Genomic DNA, 20,065 nt, shown 5'->3' on the forward strand with positions numbered 1-20,065 from the left:
AGAAGATACAGATGTTGTTCTTTCGGACTCTGATGTACACACATTCATCTGCTACTGATTGAACAAAACCAGCCTTGACGCATTTGGACTTAAATTCGTCGTTCCACTCTCTGGCGGACTGCTTCAGACCATAGATAGCCTGATAAAGCTCACAAACCAAGTCATCATCTACGTCTCCTTCTTCAAAGCCTTCAGGTTGCTCCATAAAAATCTTCACTTTCAACCTTCCGTTCAAAAAGGCCGCAACTGCATCCATGGAATGAACGTCAAAACCAAAAATTGTGGCGTACACCATGATGACTCGATAAGATACTGGTTTACCGGTGGGCGCGAATGTGTCAAGATAATCCACGCCGTAAGTCTGGGTGTAACCTTTCGCTACTATTCTTGCTTTTTGTTTATTAATTGTGCCATCTAAATTCATCTTTATCTTCATATGCCACTTACTACCCACCACCGGATGATTCTTGGGTCGCGGGACCAACTTCCACACACGACGATCCTTCATATTCTTCATCTCCTTTCGGCAAGATACCAACCATTCGTCTTTATCGGGTAGAGACATGGCCATTTTGAAAGACGCAGGTTCTTTGATTAATCGAACCACTGGGCCTACTGAACATGCGTATCCATAGATGTCAAATCCTTCAGTAAATGCGGATGAATCATGCCAGAAAGCGTAACTGGCAGATGGAACATATCTGTCAGTAGGTTGTCGGTTACGCTCTGATCTACGTGGCGGGACTTGATGTGGTTGTGGCTGTTCATCATTCCTTAAGTTGACATTCTGCAGTTGATGATTGATGTAGTCGTGGAGTTCATCTTCAGCATCATTTTCGACTTGATTAGGTGGTACTTGGTCGTGATCGTCTGTAAGTTGTGGTACCTGGTGCATTCCTTCACCACCAGTTGGTACATCGTCGTCATCTTGCTGATCAATTTGATCGTGAAGCAAGACAGAAGGATCCGGTAAGAGAGTTGTGTCGTCGTCTTCCGTAGACAAATGACTAATGTCAAAAGGTTTCAGTTTCCGAAACGGAAAGACATGTTCTTTAAAATTGACATCATGCGATAACACGATTGTGTTAGAGTCAATAATGAAAATCTCGTAATTGTGATTGTGATTCGTGTGTCCAATGAGGACCGATGGCCTGGACACTTGACCAAAACTTCCATTTCGTAAAGGTTTCCTAATGAGCACATAGGATAAACAACCGAAAGTCTTGACGTGTGAACAGTCTGGCTTTTGTCCGAACTTCAGCTCGTAAGGAGTCTTGCCCATAGGCAAAGAAGATGATACCGTCCGGTTGATCAAATAAACTGACGCCTTGACAGCGTACAACCAGAACCTGATTGGCATATTTGCCTCGATCATTAAAGCCCGAGATTTTTCTTTAACTGAACGATTACCTCTCTCTGCTACCCCATTCTCCTCCGGGGTGTAAGCAGCAGTAGTTCTCATATAAATTCCTCTCTCTTCACAATATGGAACGATGAGATCGTTGATAAATTCAGTACCATTGTCGAGAGTGAGATTCTTGACTTTGGCATCACACTGACGTTCTGCCAACGCGATGTATTGGCGAATCTTTTCGAAAACTGCTTCAGCTGACTTAGATGACAAACCAGACACATCTCGATAACTGGAGTAATCATCGGTGAATAAGATAAAATAATGACTTCCACATAAAGCTGGCGTTCGAATAATCCCACTCAAATCAATGTGGACGTTTTCCAGTAACTCCTTGCTCCTCACACGTTTATAAGAATGTGAAACTTTGTGACCTTTTGCAAGGTCACATGAATTGCAATCGAGAGATACAGGAAGTGGTACAGATTTAAGATCCCCTATACCCAAAACACTTTCTTCTGATAACATTGTCCTCATATAACGAAGGTCGGGATGACCTAGTCGGCGGTGAAGTGATACAGCATCAGTGAAGTGTGCCTGTGCCGACGGACGTTGAGATGTAATCCTTACATTGACTTGTAAGAGGTTGATGTCCTTCATAAAGCTTCCAATAAATGCAGTCTTTCCTGCTTGGGAAATGCGAAAGTTATCATTTTCACGAACAGTGACAAAGTCCTCCTTGATCAAAGCGGTGCCACAGATAAGATTGTGTTTCAGAGTAGGTACGTGAAGACAGTCCTCAAGTCAAAAGATGTGACCATTGGGTCCTGTGATAGATACGTTGCCTCGTCCAAGGATAGGAAGCGTGACAGTGCCACCCGCCAAGTTCAATGAATTGCTAAGATGGGACTCGTCGTGATAGGTAATGAAGGTGGATCGATCTTTGAACATGTGATGTGATGCCGCTGTATCGATCAGCGCTACGACTTGATCCCCGGTAGTAGGTGAAGCAGTTCCGGTAATTTGAATGGTCGACGCATGACTCACCGATGGTGACATTCGATTGAAAGCCGCCTCCAGGTCTTCCACGGAAGGCTCCACTAGCGCCGCATTGGCAGACAACAATGAGTCAGGTAGATTTGATGGAACTTCCCCTTTCCATTGACCCATCTTAATTCGTTTGGCAATCCACTCTTTCTGCAAGTGTTCGTTACCGGGCTTCTTGAAACATGAATCTGGTGAGTGATTTGTTCCCAAGCAACGTTTCTTGGTACATTTGTTCGCGAAACGGTTTGCCCGAGAAACAGCGCTGGCTTCAGGTACAATTTGAACTGGTGAGTGAGGTGGTTGTCGATTACCTCTCAACATAGCTACAGTGGTGAGACGTTTCTTCAGAGCTGTTACCACCTCGTCATAATTAGAGATATCCTTATCCGCTATAGCTTTAGCATCTTCAAAGTGATAGTTGTTAAGTGAGATGAGAAGCTTCTGCCCCATGTTGTTATCTGATATGGTGCCTCCTGCAGCTTTAAAACGAGTAACAGCTATTTGGAAGTTTTCTAAATGTTTAAGCAACGGAGTAGAGGCTGATTGAGTGATGAGATTCAAAGACCTTTCAAGTAATAACCTGATTTCATTTGACCTTCCTGCATGATGATCATCTATCGCTTTCCATAACTTAGCAGGTAAGCTTTGAGTTCTAGCTCCCAAAGTTGAATACTCGGTAATCTTAGGTTCGAATCGAGTTCTGTTGGTGGAGTCCAATTGTTGTAGTAACCAAGATGTCAAAACTTTCCTCACAACTTCATGAATGATCGATCCTGGTTCATCCTTGATGTCGTCATTCTCGATGTAATCCAGAAAATACATGGAATCTAAACCACATCTGATTTCTGATGACCATACGAAATAGTTGTCGTCCGATAATGGCTTCTCGGGACGAATTTTGCTCAGAGCTTGGTTCACAAATACAGCTTGTAATTGCTTATTCGTTCCTTGCATTGCCTGTGGGTTAGGCGGGTTGACTGAAGCTGACATAGCCGCTGAAGGTAATGAAAGATCAAGGGATTTTGAGGTTGATTGAAGAGCAGAAAAGGGATTTAATGAAGAAAAGATATTTTGTAAAGTTTGATTGCCCTCCTCTTTGGATTCTGAATGTTCTTCCAAAGGTGGGAGATTTTCTATTGATGTGGATTGGAGTTCGTTATTGCTCATCCAGTATAGATAATTCGGATCGAAAATACGTTTCTCTCGCTACCATGAAAATGTATGAGTGAATCGGAATGAGATCCTATAGATTGACACCTGATAGAAGCGCTATAAACAATAAGTAGGTGACTATAATATCCTGCTCTTAGGAATATTGACTAACCTGATAGAAGCGCTATAAACAATAAGTAGGTGACTATAATATCCTGCTCTTAGGAATATTGACTAACCTGTTAAAGGTTAGATGATAATAAAATGAAGCACACGTAGATAATGTGAGCTATGATCTAAGTCAAAGATAAAAGTTCTCTTTTCCAAAGATTGTTTTAATTACCTGATAGAAGCGCTATAAACAATAAGTAGGTGACTATAATATCCTGCTCTTAGGAATATTGACTAACCTATAACACAACAACATGATACAAAGAAAACATCAATCACTAGTTTATGGAAATGAAAAGATTGATAAAGGTTAAAGTACCTGTTAAAGGTTAGATGATAATAAAATGAAGCACACGTAGATAATGTGAGCTATGATCTAAGTCAAAGATAAAACTAACAGATTCATATCAGATAAAATTCAATTGAGTGAAAAACAAGTTTATAAAATACGTACGTTCTCTTTTCCAAAGATGGGAAAAGAGAACTACAACAGAGAGCTCGAGGATTATAAGGAAAAGGAATATGATTGATTGGGGTTAAATGAAATATGACATCATTCTCGTCTATCCTTACTTAAGTGATTTCTTAACTCTTAATGATTAGTTTTATTTATGTCCTTTACTAAATTAACTCCTTATGTCGATTGAACATTAACATAAGTACATAGTTTTTTTACTAACTTTTTAATGATATATTTTTATTTTTAACTCTCATGCTTTGTTCCACTTAGGTCATTGATCAAATCCTAAGCGAACATTTAGCCAAATACCATTTGACAAACCGCCGCCGAGGAACTGACGTGAAGAAAGTTGCATACTTTCGCGGGATCACCTTTGATGGTGGTGACTGGGATGATCTAAACGCGCTTAATCAAGAGCTGTTGGTAAGCATCTATTTCATGTTCTTAGTAATGAATGAAGCAAGTTTAACCACTGACATTTGTTCAACTTGCCAGCCCTTTCTTTTGTTGACTAAACGTTTTGAGGAGGATAGTGCGAATGGATCCATTGTTTTACCTGAGTATTCAATCCTCTTGGAATCCCTCAAAACACGTCAGACTATGATACAAGAAGACGACCCCCTAGCGCCGATGATCAACAAAATGGTGGTATGGATGGAAAAGTATTGGACTGAAGCACTCAAGTGTGATAGTCTGGTCTTTGCTACTATTTTGAACCCTCTCTTTCGACACCGCTTCTTTGAGAAGACATTTGGTCCTCAAGATAAAATTACCGTCGAGGCCCTTGCAGCTTTCACCAGCGCATACAATAATCGCAAGGCTGAGCATGCAGTCCTTGATTCCCAACGCTCGCTACACAACAAAACACCATCTCTATCGATTCCAAACAGCAAAGTACCTTCTGTCTATCAACTCTTCAGCCATGATACTCAAACTGAGCGTACGGATGAACTGAAAAGGTATCTTGAAGGAGATCATCCATTGTTACCGGTTGTGAAAGATGGAGATGATGATCAGGCAATTGATCCGAAATGTGTATTGCGATGGTGGAATGTGAGTCTTCTTATTATTGTAATTTCATCTTGAACTTTTGCCTATATACAACCCAATCACTAACATATTTCATTGTAGGACCATGAACATCACTATCCGGTCCTTGCCTCTATGGCACGCGATTTCCTAGCAATTCCAGCTTCATCTGCAACTGTGGAAAGATCTTTTTCCGCTGCTGCTGATGTATGCTCAGCAAATCGAGGTCGGTTGGCGCCACATACTATTGAGCGAAATGTAGGTTGCCTCTTGTGGCTTCGTGAAAAGGTTGCAATGGTTGGGGATTGGATGACTGTGGCTGGAGTTCTAGCTAAGAATGCTGCAAAGGGAATTATAACTTGAATATCTTTGTATAATAGTGATTTTATCAAATAAATTCCAAACTTCAGTGCGAAGAAGTGCCGCTAACCCGCTTTTTAGCGGCTTAGCGTACAATTTTCCGTTAAGCTATTTCTCAAGCTTAGCGGGTGCCTTTTTTTCCCGCTAAGTTTTTTCATCAGCTTTAGCGGGAGCGCGCTAAGCTTTTTTTTTAGCGGCTCGTGCCTTAGCTGATGCTTGCTAAGCTAAGCAAAGGTTGGGATATTCCTTAGCTTAGCTTAGCAAGCCACCGTTGTTATAAGCTAAAAGCTTCATTTGGAATAACACTTTTGTGTTGAGTTAATTTCTCTGGTGCCTTATTATCAAGATACTTTTCTCTATTATCAAAGTCCTGGTTATTTTTCCCTGTTATCAGGAGACTTTAACAACAAAGTCCAGTTTGTTAAAGATTCTCAGAAAGAGCAGTCACAGACACCTTCTGTAAAGTTATTATATTTGCAGATTATCCTCTTTCAAAGCACTGTATAGCCCTTGTTGTGCTATTAGTACCACAACGGTTGGTAATCCATCCTTCATAGAACAGTCTTCCTCCAGCGATGAGATTTTGTTTAAGAGATGGAACGAATAAACAGTTGTTGAGAATTGTGATATCACCCGTTGGTCCAAAGATTTTGACGCTTCCTCTTCCTTTAATTTTGAGGGTAGCAGGTCCACCAGCCAATCCAACTTGTTCACTAGCGGATGATAGGTCAATAAAGTTGTCCTTTTTGAAGTACTTCATCGATTTGAACATGTGATGAGTAGTTCCACTATCGACGATACCGAAATGCTCGTTTTCGATTGTTGCTTTTGGATCCACTATGTAGACGGCGCTAGCGCTTGCTGAGAAATCAGATTGATCAAGCGCGGCTTGAAGTGATGATAGTGACGGTAGATCAGGGACTTGAGTAGCAAGGGAAGAAGATGCGGTAACAGAATTCGCAGAGTTTGATTGATTTGAAGGCCTCGGTCTTTCCACCCATTCACCTTTTGCTTTCTTAGCTTCTACCCAAGCATTGTACTTATCAATGTTTTTAGGATTTCTGATGCAGGCAGCACGAGTGTGTGTTAATGATACACATTCCTTAGGCAAACACCTGGTTTGAACGTAGTTTTGGCGTTTTCGCATAGGACTAGCGGCACTTGATTGGACGGTTGGAAAAGAAGGCGTGGTTGGGTGTAGCATGGCCCGATTAGTTATACGAACCTTGAGAGCAGTGACAATGTTATCATATTCGAAGATATTGCTGTCGGCAATGTCCTCAGCAACTTTCATCCAGTCAGAATTTAGAGACATTAATAATTGTTGACCTAATTCTATGCTTCCTATCTTTCCTCCTGAGCTAGTATAGGCGGTATAAAATCGGTTGAACTCATCCATATGAACGGGTAATAATGAATCACCTTGAGTGAGATTAAAAAGAAGTCTCCTCGAGAGCATTTGATGAGCTGACGTTCAAGGAGAGTGATGATCACGGATTTTTATCCACAATTTACTTGGAGCTGGTTCAATATCAGGACCAATAGCTGTTTCAATAGTTATCGAAGGTTCAAAACGATTTCTATTAGGTTGGTCTATTTTGGATATCATCCAAGTAGTGAGTGATTCTTTGACAACTTTGTTAAATAGTTGTAGATCGGGGTCGGATGTGGGTTCTTCTTTATCAGATAATAAGAAAGAAGTGAATGATAAGGATCTTATACCGGCCATAATTTCTGATGACCAGTTAGGATAATTTGTATCGTTTAACTTCTCAGTTATTGTGATCTTCAACAACGTATTGACCATGGATGAAGCAATTTGGAAATGTCGGCTGCCAAAAGCTAATGGACTAGTCGTTGTAACCACAGTAGTACCAGGTGGTGGTGCGGTTGGAGGGATTGATGTTGACATGGTTGGTAGAAGATTCTGTACAAAAGTCTTATCACTGATAGATTCAGGTTCTGATGAAGATAGAAAGTTTTCTTCTGAGTTAGAAGATATGGATGGTGTTGGTGAAGAGGTGTTCAATTCTTGTATAGGCCCAGATACGGTTTCTTCGTCATTCATCAATTGATTGAATGATTAGTCGGATCGATTTTTGTCTCCCACTACCATGTAAATGGCTAAGAAGACCGTAAGACCTATAAATGTAGTGCAGCGTATTAGCACTCTTCTCCAACAAGCTCAGGTATGCAGACCTTTGCTAACCTAAAGGTTTGGGAGGTAAAGATGAAATGAGAAACAAATAAGTAAACTCGAGAGTTTATAAGAGTTGATCTAAAGGAAGTTTCTCTTTCCAACAGATATCATATTATTAATTACTAATCAACTAACCTATAAATGTAGTGCAGCGTATTAGCACTCTTCTCCAACAAGCTCAGGTATGCAGACCTTTGCTAACCTAGAATAGATAAAGATAGAGATAATGAAAAAGAAAGACAAGTTAGACTAATGAAACGTAACAGAAAAACCAGATGAATTTGTACCTAAAGGTTTGGGAGGTAAAGATGAAATGAGAAACAAATAAGTAAACTCAAGAGTTTATAAGAGTTGATCTAAAGGAAGTTCTACATTGAATGATGTCAGTATTATGATGAAATACAAAAATTCAAGTGAAAGACTTACTCTCTTTCCAACAGATAAGGAAAGAGAGACAAAGTCGAGAAACACAGTCAACGACATATAAGAGAGAATTCTTGAGAAAACATATTGGGATTGATGTTCATCAAACTTGTTGAGAAATAAAAAAGTAATCTGAGAACGAAAAACATATGTAAAGCACTTTGCATCTAACCAAACTACATTTCGAAACCACAGTCTTGATTGTCTTTTAACAAAAACAACTTCAATACTAATAATTTCTGAATTTTTTGAGTATGTAGTACTTTTCACAACAAGTGACATGTGTTTTGCTTACCCATTTGTCTTCCTACACCAGCTTGGGTGGGCGGGCGTTTAACAAATTTTTGTAGATAAGATTTCAAGGTTCAAAAATGTTGTAGGTTACATAGAACAAGTAAAGCAAAATTATACTCTTTTGTAAGTTTAATTTTATGATGATCAAACAAAGAGACTGGGAATTCTAGGGAAACCATCACACAACGTGAATTATTATGTCTGAAACCCAATTGAGCAGAGTTGCGGTGTCCGAGTCCGCAACTTTGCTCAATCACGGGTTACGTTCACAATACGTTCACAACACGTTCACAGGGTACCCTCGAGCCGTACTATGCACACCTGTACAACCAGGTCCTCCTACGTAGTTTAACACACGCCCGACTAACCGCATCTTGCGCAAGCTGTCCCCCGGGCCCCAAAGCCTGCGCAACATGCTCAGCATTTCAAGGGTATACGCTACTTAGCGAGCCCTGAGCTCACCAGCTTAACTTCATCCAAGCCAACCGTTTCAGAAATTTTCAAAAGGCTTGTTTTGGAATTTGGGGATTACACATATAAATGTATATGTATATGTGTATTTACAATATCTGATAAATAATATTTAATACATATGAAAACTTGAACAATGGGAAGGGGCCAGAAGAGCTCGAGGGTAACCTGTGAAATTAATGTGAACGCATCACCAACATATTTACCTCGGATTTTGTAATCCGAGGTATCCTTGGATGCAAAACCTCGGACAGAAGCTTCCCGAGGTTTTGATCCGAGGTACTTCTCAGGGCAAAAAAATACCTCGGGCGAAACCCTTGGACAAGGTCTGTCCGAGGATTTGCCTCCGATGATGCCTCGGATTTCTCAACCCGAGGCATCTATGCTGGCCATTGTGAACAAAACCCGCAATTGAGCAAAGTTGCGGACTCGGACACCGCAACTCTGCTCAATTGGGTTTCGGACATAATAATTCCCGTGGTGTCATCTTTATTCATTCTAGATCTACAGTCCTATCAAGACATCTGAATAGATAGCTCATCTTGTGATGAGAGAGGCCATATACCTTAATGCTTGTCTGGCAGGAATGGATATCTTTGTGTGCCCGTATACTATTTTCCAAATGCCCTTGTCAACCCATTCTTGTTTTTCCGTGTTAATTATGGGACCCATTAATTATTACAAAGACACTGGCAGGTCTTATTGATATTTCTATGAGTACCATGGTGATATTTCACAAGTTTCTATGTGTCTACTTTGTAATTGAAAAATTTTTGCTGCAGTAGAAAAATACCGGCAAAAAAGTGAGACACAATCAGTATCATCTCAGATCATCCCACACTTCTTGTTGCCTGTTTTGCGGAGAAATCAAGACCAACGGGTGGGAACAGCGGCGACATTTGATACAAAAAACAAATCTTATGTATCAGCGGAGCTTCGCAGGAGATCTGATGAAGATTGTTGATTGTTTCAGAGAAAGCGTCGCCCAAACCACACACAAAACCGAGTCATAAGTCTCTCTACAGGTTTTGATTATCTTTCCCACCGGCAATAAGCTTGCTGAGACGTGAAGAAATCCAAGTCAGGGACTGTTGCTTCGAGGGTTTTGCTCGTGACAGAGATTAGTTTGTCAAATCAGCTGCACACCTTCCGGATAGAGTTTGATCAAGTCGTGCTTCTCAGCTTCATGTAGAGTACAAAGTGTGGTATACACAGTAGGAACATGAATTTCTAATCAATAAGTTTGATATAAGAGACCTGTGCAGTCAATGGAAAGCAAGCGATCTTCATTCTTTGCCGGCGACTTGTTTGCCAAGTGGTAACATCATTCAATTTCGAGGCACCCTCCACATTATCCTCAACATGCCTAGTGTAGTCAAAATGGTTAAAATGGCCCTTATGATCACTCTCCTCTGCTCACCAATGTTTACCTTGGTTTTGTCAGCTATACAAACATCTCGCGGTGAGCCCTAATCCGCGCTCTGATTTTTTTCCCTCCCATCCTGAATCGTCAATGTGCACTCGAAGTCGCACTGTCGTCCTCATTTCGCCTTGGTCAGAATGTTTCTGATCCCTCTGTTGACTTGCATTTGCATACCCATCTCTCGTAATTTCCAGGACTCAGCGGCGGTGAGTTAAGATATGTGATCTATAATTTTGTATCCTAAGCTAAATCGGCTGTTTCAACAGACGAAGAGGAAGCGTTCGAGGCTGCAGCTGGGTTTGTAGGGCGTCGCGCGAAATATCCCACCGGCGAAAATATGATTAGCCATTTCCTGGTTGAGCCCTTGAACAATCTAGTGGTGAAAGTCAATCGAAACGAGGTAGAAACGTATGGTAAGTACTGAAAGGCAAACATGTAAAGATGGTACAGGCCGTGATAAAGCGAAGGAGAATATTTCATTCCCGCCTCGAAATTTTGTAAATCCTGATTATATATCTTGAATACATCTATTGTCAGCTTTTCTGGATGGGGCCGGGCCCATCATTAAAGAAGGTTCTCGCCACCGAAGTAAGTCATCACTCAATTTCCAAAATCTCTTTTTGAGAATGATTTTGTTGATTTTTGTTTCATCTCGCCATAGTTGTCCAAGTTGACACCGACGAATTTCAATTCACTTGGTTTTTTCATGGATATAGAGGCCAGTTGAACCTGAAGAAGACACAGGGTTTCAAAATCCACTCTATTAACTTGTACCCTGAGTCTTAGGCTAATGTCTCCAGAAGAGGATCATGATTCGATCACTTAAACTCAGATTCAAGCTATAGGGTTCTTCTTCCTTACAATATGACAAATCTCGTCGAGTTCGTTGGAGACATATGGAATGATCTTGCTCAGTATGGTGTAATTTTTCTCTCTACTAAAGTCAATGTCTTTTTGTTTGCCGCATTCTTCTTTTTCATCAGATTGTAATTTTCTCGATCAAACCTCAGTCCTCCAGCATGTGATGAACTTCTGATCTTTCTCTCAAAGGTTCCAAAATTTTGAAATTCTATCTAGAATGACCTTGCTCGCTATCTTGTTATCCTTTTCATAGTGATGTCTTGTTGTCTCTTTCAATATTATTTTGTTCAACTTGTGATACTTTTGATCAAACCCCGGTGTCCAGCATGTAGTGAAGTCCTGATGTTTTCTCTCTTTAAGATATCACAATCCTGAATTTCTTTCAATCACAATTATAACCGCAAATGCAATATGCCAACTTTCGGCTTGTTTCATTGATTGCTTTGAGGCCACAATGAACGAGACTTTTCATGAAAAATATCTTCTACACAAAGTAGACAGTGACATTTCCCTCGTTCTTTTCTACTTGCCACGACTAGAGGCGAAAAAAGTTAGTACATGAAAACATTGGAGATTCTACCTACCCATCCAACCCTATGCATAATTAGGAGAGATCACATCATCAAAACCTAACCGAGTAAAATCATACAAAGACTCCAAATTCCCCTCAAAAGGAGTAAAACACACTCACCCCATCAACAGTCAAAGTAGTCCCATTAACATACCTACTAGCATCACTGGCCAAAAAGAGAACAGGACCGGTAAGATCGTCAGCGGAACCCCATCTACCAGCCGGAATCCTTTCCAAGATTTGTCTAGATCGAATTGGATTCTGAATCAAGTCGGTATTCATCTCAGTTTCAATATAACCAGGTGCGATAGCATTGACAGTGATATTATGAATTGCCCATTCATTACTGAGTGATTTAGTTAATGAGCTTATACCAGCTTTAGAAGCTGCATAGGCCGGTACTGTATATCCTCCCTTGTTTAATCAAAAAATCGAATATCCGATCGAATAAGTCAGGACTCTTGTTTTTTTCAATGAAATGAGATTCTAATGAGAAATGTTGATTCACCTGAAAACTAAGAAGTGATGCAAAGTTGATAATTTTTCCATATTTACGCTTAATCATATGTTTGCCCACAAGTTGACATAGTAAAAACACTGATTTGAGATTAACATCCATGACCTAAAGAATACAAAGAATCATCAATGATTGATTTTAATTTATATATGATTTTTGGAAAAAAAATATAAAAACTGACTTGATCCCATTTCATTTCACTGAATTCGACACTTTCAGCTCTATGTTGAATCCCAGCAGCATTAACCAAAATTTCAATCCCTTTCTCTTTTTTCCATTCTTCAATGATAATCTTTTCAGCTTCTTTAAAAGCTTTTTCAATCTCGACTTTTCCTTTTGATAAATCACATTCAACTCTTTGATATTTATGGCCATAAGATTTGATTTTTTCTTCCAATGATTTCGTTTCTGACGTATTTGAACGAAGGAAGAGGATTAAGTCGACTCCTGATTCTGCTAAACCTATTGCACAACTTGCTCCTATCCCTCTACTTGCACCTGTTACACATCCGAAATATAAAAGTGAAGTATGTCAATAATCAGACATCACTATCACGAGAATAGAAACATCGTTTGGTATACTGAAACGCTCAATGCATTTCAGAAAAGAACTGACCTGTGATAATAGCAGTCTTTCCAGACAGGTCGAAGGCCTTCATCATCAATATCGGTCTATGTACGTTCAGAGGGAATTACAATGTTTGTGCTACAATTCAAAATATTTGTACAAAATTCGATCGAGATTTACAAATCAAGTTATGCTTACATATGTTGATTGATGGTCGATTTGTGGATCAGTTTTGTCTCAATTGCTCCGCATAACACAAGAAGGGCCTTCAGTTGTCTCACACCTTTTCATGATCTGTTTATCTTTCTTGTTGTAGATCTTTTCTAAATTCTATTGAGAAGCTTTAAAATTCCTCCGCTTTTCTTAACCATCCTATTCGTCATACGCAAATCGTCTTCAACTTGTGTCTTCTGTTGTAACAGGTTGTAACTGCGGGTTGAGCAGTGAATTTTTATTGTAATGTTCTTTGAAAGATATCCATGAAGCTTGCTTTGACTTTTGAAATGATTGCTCCATTGCTCTGAGATGATAAGTCAGTGACGTATTAAAGTTCGATGAGTTTCATGATATCCATTGGCTGTGTTTCATAAAGAAGTCAAAAACCTTAAAGTTTCAGGTCCAAAACCTTAATGAGTGATTGTATGCATGAGCAATTGGTTTTCACCCTTCACCCTTCTTTTCTGGACAGTGACTACTTCGCAACATTTTCTTAACTTCATTATTCTCCCTTCACCTTTTCTCATATCATGCCAATCACACTGGAACACTCAACTTTTCATTCAAACCTTCAACCTAGATCAGTAGCTTCAACATTGACTCCAAATGATACTCAACTCGTCACACTTTATTTCATTGGTGGTTATATCATCTTCATCACTATAGCTTGGTAAGTTTTAAATCTATCTGGTTCTTATCAATCCTTGAAATTCAAGTTTTCATCTGACTTGATTTTGTTTAGGAATCTATGGGGATTGAGACACTTGATATACCCTTTTAAATTATTAACAGTCGCTTTTCACGAATTGTACGTGAGTTTTCGAGAGTTATCTGTTGAAACCACATTCAAGATCAACATCCAATTTCATCAGCTGATCTCGACTCTTACTTTCTTTCGCATTTCTTAGCTCTCATGCTGCTGTAGGATGTTGTACAGGTGCGAAGATTGAAAGTATTACACTAGATCCAAATGGTTAGTTCATCCCCTCAACTGAAGACGTTCTTTTGAACCTCTTTACTGATCAGGTTTTTTCTGAAACCACAGAGGGCGGTTTGACAAGGATGAGAGGAGGTGTACAAGCTTGTACATTACCAGCTGGTTATCTTGGATCTTCACTCATCGGTGCACTTTTGATCTTTACCGGTTTCGACATCGTCGCTTCAAAGGTTTTTCTTTTTCATCCGAGGCATCTGGATTTCTAAACATCACTACATTCACATACTGAAACACTGTATCTCACTATTGAAACACAGGTGGCTAGTATAGCTCTAGCGATTGTCTTATTGATCACACTGTGGTGGGCTAGGAATTGGTTGACCAGGGGCGTGGTAGTAGGTGCAATCGGTTTGATGGTCGCGTTCTGGTAGGTCATGAGCTGGATATTCAATTAAGCAAATGTCTAGTATGTTGATATCAAGCAATTCACAGGTTCATCGATCATGGCAATCCTTTGCGCTTCTATGTACTCTTCAATGGGGTGATGTCATGTCTATATAGCGTTTGGGATATCATGGATGATTTGATTTTCAGAAAGGTCAATGAGAGTGATGCAAGTCAATTTGCAAAGCTTTGCCCTGTGATCCCAAGTAGTAGGGTCTGGGGTGTCATCTGGTCCGTTGATTTTGCACTCTGTATTGTCTTCAATCGCATCATAGCATTCATCATCATGCTTCTTTTCCAGGCTCTTGATTTCTGTTATTTTTATGGCTGGGGGAGTTTTGGCTGGATTGGCAGCATTTAAGGAGAGCTCGAGTGAACAGACAGCTGCATCTCAAGGTTCGTTGATCTTCAGGACTGCTTTTCTACTAACTCACGGAACTACTAGTCTAAGACTCATTTGAACCTCACTTTTGTGGGCTGTTGACCTGTAGGTTTTCTTCCAACAAGGTTTTGATGACTGCAACTCAGAATGGAGTTTGTCATTTTTTTGGATTGCTAGAAATATATATATTGCGGATGGTTTGGATAACTTCTTGTCTCACTGTAGCCCTCGGATATCTGTAACTTTGTATGTATTTTACTGGTCAATTTAGATCAAGTTTCACAAGGACAATAAGGACCAGGCGCAGGGAGGCCACCTTTTCTCGTCTCCTTACCTGATTTTGTCCTATCAGAGCCGATTTTGAGTTTGGGATCGGCGATGATCAGCGCCGACGTTCAACTGCGTAACGAGTGACATGCAACTAGCTGTCACCTGGCGACCTATCTATTCCCATGCACGATATCCAGATGTCACACTAGGGACTTCTGGTCCGGGTGAGGTCTTCCTGATGCTTTGGCGTACGATATGTTCCTGATCAGTCATCAACCAAACGTTTCACTTCCACACCGCGTTCGTGCTCGAATGGGCTCCGTACTATTCCATCCCAACGGTCTGCCTCGTTCTAGGTTGACGGCTTTATCCAACTCGACACTCATGTTTTCTTGGTGGTACCTATACCAGATTGAAGACCTTCGCGAAATCCTTCAGTACTTGACCTGGTTGGAGCGACTGGGAGGAGAACCGCTACCCAACCTTTCGGCTCGACGAGTTCATGTGGAAACTTGGCACCCACATATCTCCAAGCTGACCACCTGATTTTATCCCGATGAGATCTTGGAGATTCACCACTGGGGTGGCTTCCCGGACTCTATCATACTGCCGAACCAAGCTAGAGAAGTGGGTAGCACCGCTCTCGCCATCTATATGGCCCGTTTGGCCACACCTTCCCGATACTTCGACCTTTCCCACATCTTCGGGCGCGACCTTTCCACAATTGGCCGTATCTGCCGTTGGGTCCAAGGTTGGATCTATGAAGACTGGGGCCCTCTGTTGCGATGGGATCGAAGACGTTATCCGCCAGCCGTTTTGGAAGGTTTTGCGGCGAGTTTGGTGGAGGCTAAGGATTGTCCTATGGACAATTGCGTGGGTTTTTTGGATGGTCAGTTGTTTTTCTCAACATCAAGTTGGATTCATAGATGGTTGATGTTCTACTTCCAGGAACGGTTTGGCGGATTGCACGCCCCAAGTACAATCAGCGGGCGTTCTATAACGGCCACAAGCGGGTTCACAGCCTGAAATATCAGGCTGTAGTCACACCCGAGTGAGTGATTTTCTTTACGGTCTTTTTGGTGATGTCCGATATCAATCGGTGCTGCTGTTTGTTCAACAGTGGTATGACTGCCGATTTGACGGAGGCGTTTATCGGTTCGCGCCACGATACTGCGATTTTAAGGATGTCGGGTCTGACGGAGGTTCTCGAACGTGATGCTAAAGGTTTTGGGGGTCGCCAAATGATGCTTTATGGCGATCAAGGCTATCAGAACTCCGCCGTCATGCTAACTCCATATGGCGGCAACAATCTGGCTCCCCATCAAACTTGGTTCAATCAAGTCATGGCGAGTGTGCGAATCTTGGTCGAACACGAATTTGGTCGCATGCATAACATCCTCCGGATGTCTCAGTACAAAGGTGAGTGGGCAGTGTGTTGTGTACAGTGTGATTGGTCATAGACTAATGAAATCACTGGGCACTGGATTTCATAGACAACCTCCGTTTCTATGTGAATGACCTGAACTCTTTATATCACTGCGCGGTCCTCCTCAAAAACCTGTTGATATGTTGTGGCCGTGGCCCGCTGGGAGGTGTGGCAGCTCCACCAAGCTTGGAGCAATATTTGCGAATGGCGCAACCAAATCAGCAGGGTTGAGCAGTTTAATAGTTGATTGCGTAGGCAAAACTTCAATGTAATCGTTATATCGTGATCTATCTCATGTTGTGTTAGGATGAAATGAATGTGTGTTGCAATGTGATACTTATGGACCGACCCAGTTCTCTTATGCAAAATAGAACTTTGAAGTTGATGATGAAAATAATCATCATCTTCATTCCAATGATCACGAAAACTTTCATCATCATCTTCATTAAGATGATGAAAGTCAATGATCACGAATACTTTCATCATCTTCTTCATTAAGATGATGAAAGTAATCACCATCATCATCCCAAAGACAATGTTGATGATGATGTGGGAAGGGCAAATCGGCGCACATTGGTCATTTGTAACCAGTGTGGCAGTCTCGGTGAGCTCAAATTCTCAAAGGACATGGTGTAACGAGGTCCTCGTGATTCTACTGTAGTAGTATCACAGTTGTGTACAATTAAAGTGATGATGTTATATTCACTTGCGCACTTCATGTCTTCGACAATGAGGGCACAGTTTGCCTTTTTAATCGACAACACTATTAACAAGACCTGGGCGAGAAGTGGGGCGTAGGAATACAAAGGAAGACGAAATGAGGTCTCCAAGCACAAAGATTTGGATACAACCGTGTCAACAGTCAGTCGAGCGGGTCACCATAGCCTTTCCGATTGATGTTATTTGGAAAAGGGTGCTACCTGGAAAGAACAAAAGAGGTGGTCAGTTCCGAAAGGCAAGTGATTGAAACCAGTAGGTTGACCTACTGTGTTCAATAGCTCAGCCTTGAGCAGCAGGCTTGCATTCGGCTAACATCTTCAGGACCGAACTCATTTCATTGAGTGAGCCTTGCACACTCGCCATTGAGTTTTTAAGCTTGTTGATCTGGTGACCATTGGACTCCTTGTCTTTCCGAGCCTCTTGCAACTCATCACGCCGCAACTGGAGCGATTCGCGAGCCATTTCCGAATCAAGATCAAGTCGGGCCTGGAATTGTCCCAATTCCCGTTCGCGCTGGAGATTGGTGACCTTTGTCTGTTCCAGGTGTTGTTCAAGGGCTTGAGAGGTGAGCTCGTTTGCCTTCTCCGCGGCCTGGCTGCTTTTGAGGGTGACATTCACCATGTGACTAACTGAGTCATCACCCTCCAATTTCTTCATCAGACTTTGTTATATCACCTTCATAGAATTCCAAGGCTTTGGTCCGCCATCGGGGTCATCAGAATTTCCCTCTTTGTCGAGGTCGACTTGGGTTCGAGGTGGCGCTGAGTGAGGCCGGATTGCGCGTTCGTCACGGAGTTCATTGGCACGAGCCAAAGTCCTCGCGGCGGCCTCTTTTGCAGCCTTGGCAGCTTGAACACTGACACTTAATTCCTAATCTCAGGCCCATTTCGTCAGAATAACACCTCAGAGGCGGAAACACATATAGGTGAGCAAGAGTGATATCATAAACTTACGTGTTCCTGTTCCAAGAAAGCCTGAAGTAATTCACGCAGGTGTTCATCGGTCTCTTGAGTACCACTTGCGCGTGCTGAGGCCGCTTCGACTTGGGGCAGCCAGGTCTTAGAGAGGTAGTTGTAGCGGTTCCGAAGCGTAGTGGTCCTCGGGTTGGATGACAAATTGTCAAACATGCCGGCCGATGCGGGTAGACGCTTATTTGAAAGAGTGTCAGTTGGAATAGGGCCACACGTAATGTAACGGTCATACGACAAGGAGGGCTTACCTTGATAAACTCCGTGCACCTATGGAACCGTTTGTTTTGTTCTTTGTGAACAGCAAAGGGACGAAATGAAGCCAAATACCCCAGCCAGAATACGTCAACATGACCGGGAGGACCCCATCGCATACGAGCAGGAGTTGGTGCCTTCGAACCAGAGGAGGCGTTTGAGGTGGAGCAGGCCTGACCTTGAGGCTCGGGGATAGCAGAAGAGGTTGAAGGGCCCGAACTGGGAACAGGTGGCATGGCCACCGCCGGAGGAATAGACCGGGGTGGTGGGGATGGACCTTGAGCCAACCGCGTCATCCGCTCGATCCAGGAGGGCTGTTCGACACTATTCATGTTGCGAGCAACCAGAGGGGACTGAGCAGGTGAGCGGGTCATCACTGCCGAAGAATGTGGAGGGGCTGAGGGGCTCGACAACAATCGACCGAAAGGGCGATATTGAATCGTAGGCGTGACTTTTGGTGCCATGGCCGCCACCTGAGCAGGCTGAGCGGCCATGGCCTCCACAGGACGTGAGGCTGAGGGCGACTCCTCTGGTTGAGAGCGTGTAGGGCCGCGAGGTGGCTTACGAACGCGGTTCGACTGTAACGATGGTGGTTGGGCAGCCGAACCACTGGTACGTCTTTGGGTTCGCGCACCATCATCCTCATCACCTCGAAGGTTGACTGGAGAAACCTTCCTAATGTTGGTCGTCCTGTTAGAAGAAGGGGTGGGGGTAGCTAACAGATCGGCCGATGGCTCCTCAGCTCTCTGCCTGCGATCCGCGCTTAACCGGGCAGCTACAACAAGCCAGAAACACTGCATCAGCCTCGAAAAATTTGGGGTTCACACGAGAAATCGGAAACCAACCTGAAGGACCCAGGTGAACCGGTGTGTTCTCTTCATCCGAATCCACCAGCAGGTCTTGCATGACCTCGTCCTCCCCAGATGAGGAGTGTGGGCGTTCGGGTCGAAGGACGTCGAGGTTGTATCGCGCAGATGCAGCCGCCTCTTGTCTGGGTGTGGTGCCATCTCGTGCCCATGGCAGGGGATCAGTTTGATGATTCAAACCGTTCAAAGCCCTGGCGGCATTACACACGCCATTGAATGACACAGCGAGGTTGTCATCGGAAATGACTCTTTTCGAGCGCCAGTTGAGAATGTCAGCGTAGTCCTCCCTCGACCTCCATGTCGGACGAGAGCAGTCGTGGGTGAATGTTTCAGCCGGTAGTTGGCCAGGCCTACGGTAGAGCAGAACCAATCCTTGGTTTGAGCAATTGAGTAGTGGAATGCCCTCACCGGAAGACTCACCTGGGCCCGCTGGGTACCCATACGCCACCTGGAGCTGCCATAAACCTCTCATGGTGGCTCGGTGGCGCGTCCATCGAGTTTGGCAACGCCTCACTATGAGCGACGATTCCAGGTTGTGCAGCCTGCACAACCATCCAATGAACAGACGTCAACCCCTTATACAAGATTTGACATCAAGTATAACACAACCCTTACCGGTAGTTGAGGTCGCGTGCCTTGGAGGTTTACACCTCCATCTACTGCTGGGACCGGTGAGGCCGTTG

The 20,065-nt window shown here is 42.6% G+C and overlaps 3 protein-coding genes across 3 annotated transcripts; 2 read left to right on the forward strand and 1 right to left on the reverse strand.

Moving 5' to 3' along the window:
- Positions 1-10,253: 10,253 nt before the first annotated feature.
- On the forward strand, positions 10,254-11,167 carry MELLADRAFT_124024 (uncharacterized protein; the record flags this gene model as incomplete). The annotated part of the gene is made up of 5 exons (XM_007415678.1): positions 10,254-10,420; positions 10,576-10,587; positions 10,648-10,794; positions 10,919-10,969; positions 11,043-11,167. The coding sequence occupies 5 exons, from the start codon at positions 10,321-10,323 to the stop codon at positions 11,165-11,167; spliced, it is 435 nt and encodes a 144-aa protein (XP_007415740.1).
- Positions 11,168-11,818: 651 nt separating this feature from the next.
- On the reverse strand, positions 11,819-12,992 carry MELLADRAFT_92849 (uncharacterized protein; the record flags this gene model as incomplete). Its single annotated transcript, XM_007415775.1, has 5 exons — positions 11,819-11,836; positions 11,934-12,227; positions 12,322-12,435; positions 12,512-12,828; positions 12,947-12,992. 5 exons carry the CDS (start codon positions 12,990-12,992, stop codon positions 11,819-11,821), a joined length of 789 nt encoding a protein of 262 aa, XP_007415837.1.
- Positions 12,993-13,644: 652 nt separating this feature from the next.
- Positions 13,645-15,166, forward strand: MELLADRAFT_117913 (uncharacterized protein; the record flags this gene model as incomplete). The annotated part of the gene is made up of 8 exons (XM_007415679.1): positions 13,645-13,784; positions 13,857-13,922; positions 14,023-14,087; positions 14,160-14,281; positions 14,369-14,478; positions 14,544-14,726; positions 14,797-14,891; positions 14,987-15,166. 8 exons carry the CDS (start codon positions 13,645-13,647, stop codon positions 15,007-15,009), a joined length of 804 nt encoding a protein of 267 aa, XP_007415741.1.
- Positions 15,167-20,065: the final 4,899 nt, after the last annotated feature.

This window comes from Melampsora larici-populina (genome assembly GCF_000204055.1).
Source record: "Melampsora larici-populina 98AG31 unplaced genomic scaffold MELLAscaffold_53, whole genome shotgun sequence".
NCBI lineage: Eukaryota > Fungi > Basidiomycota > Pucciniomycetes > Pucciniales > Melampsoraceae > Melampsora > Melampsora laricis-populina.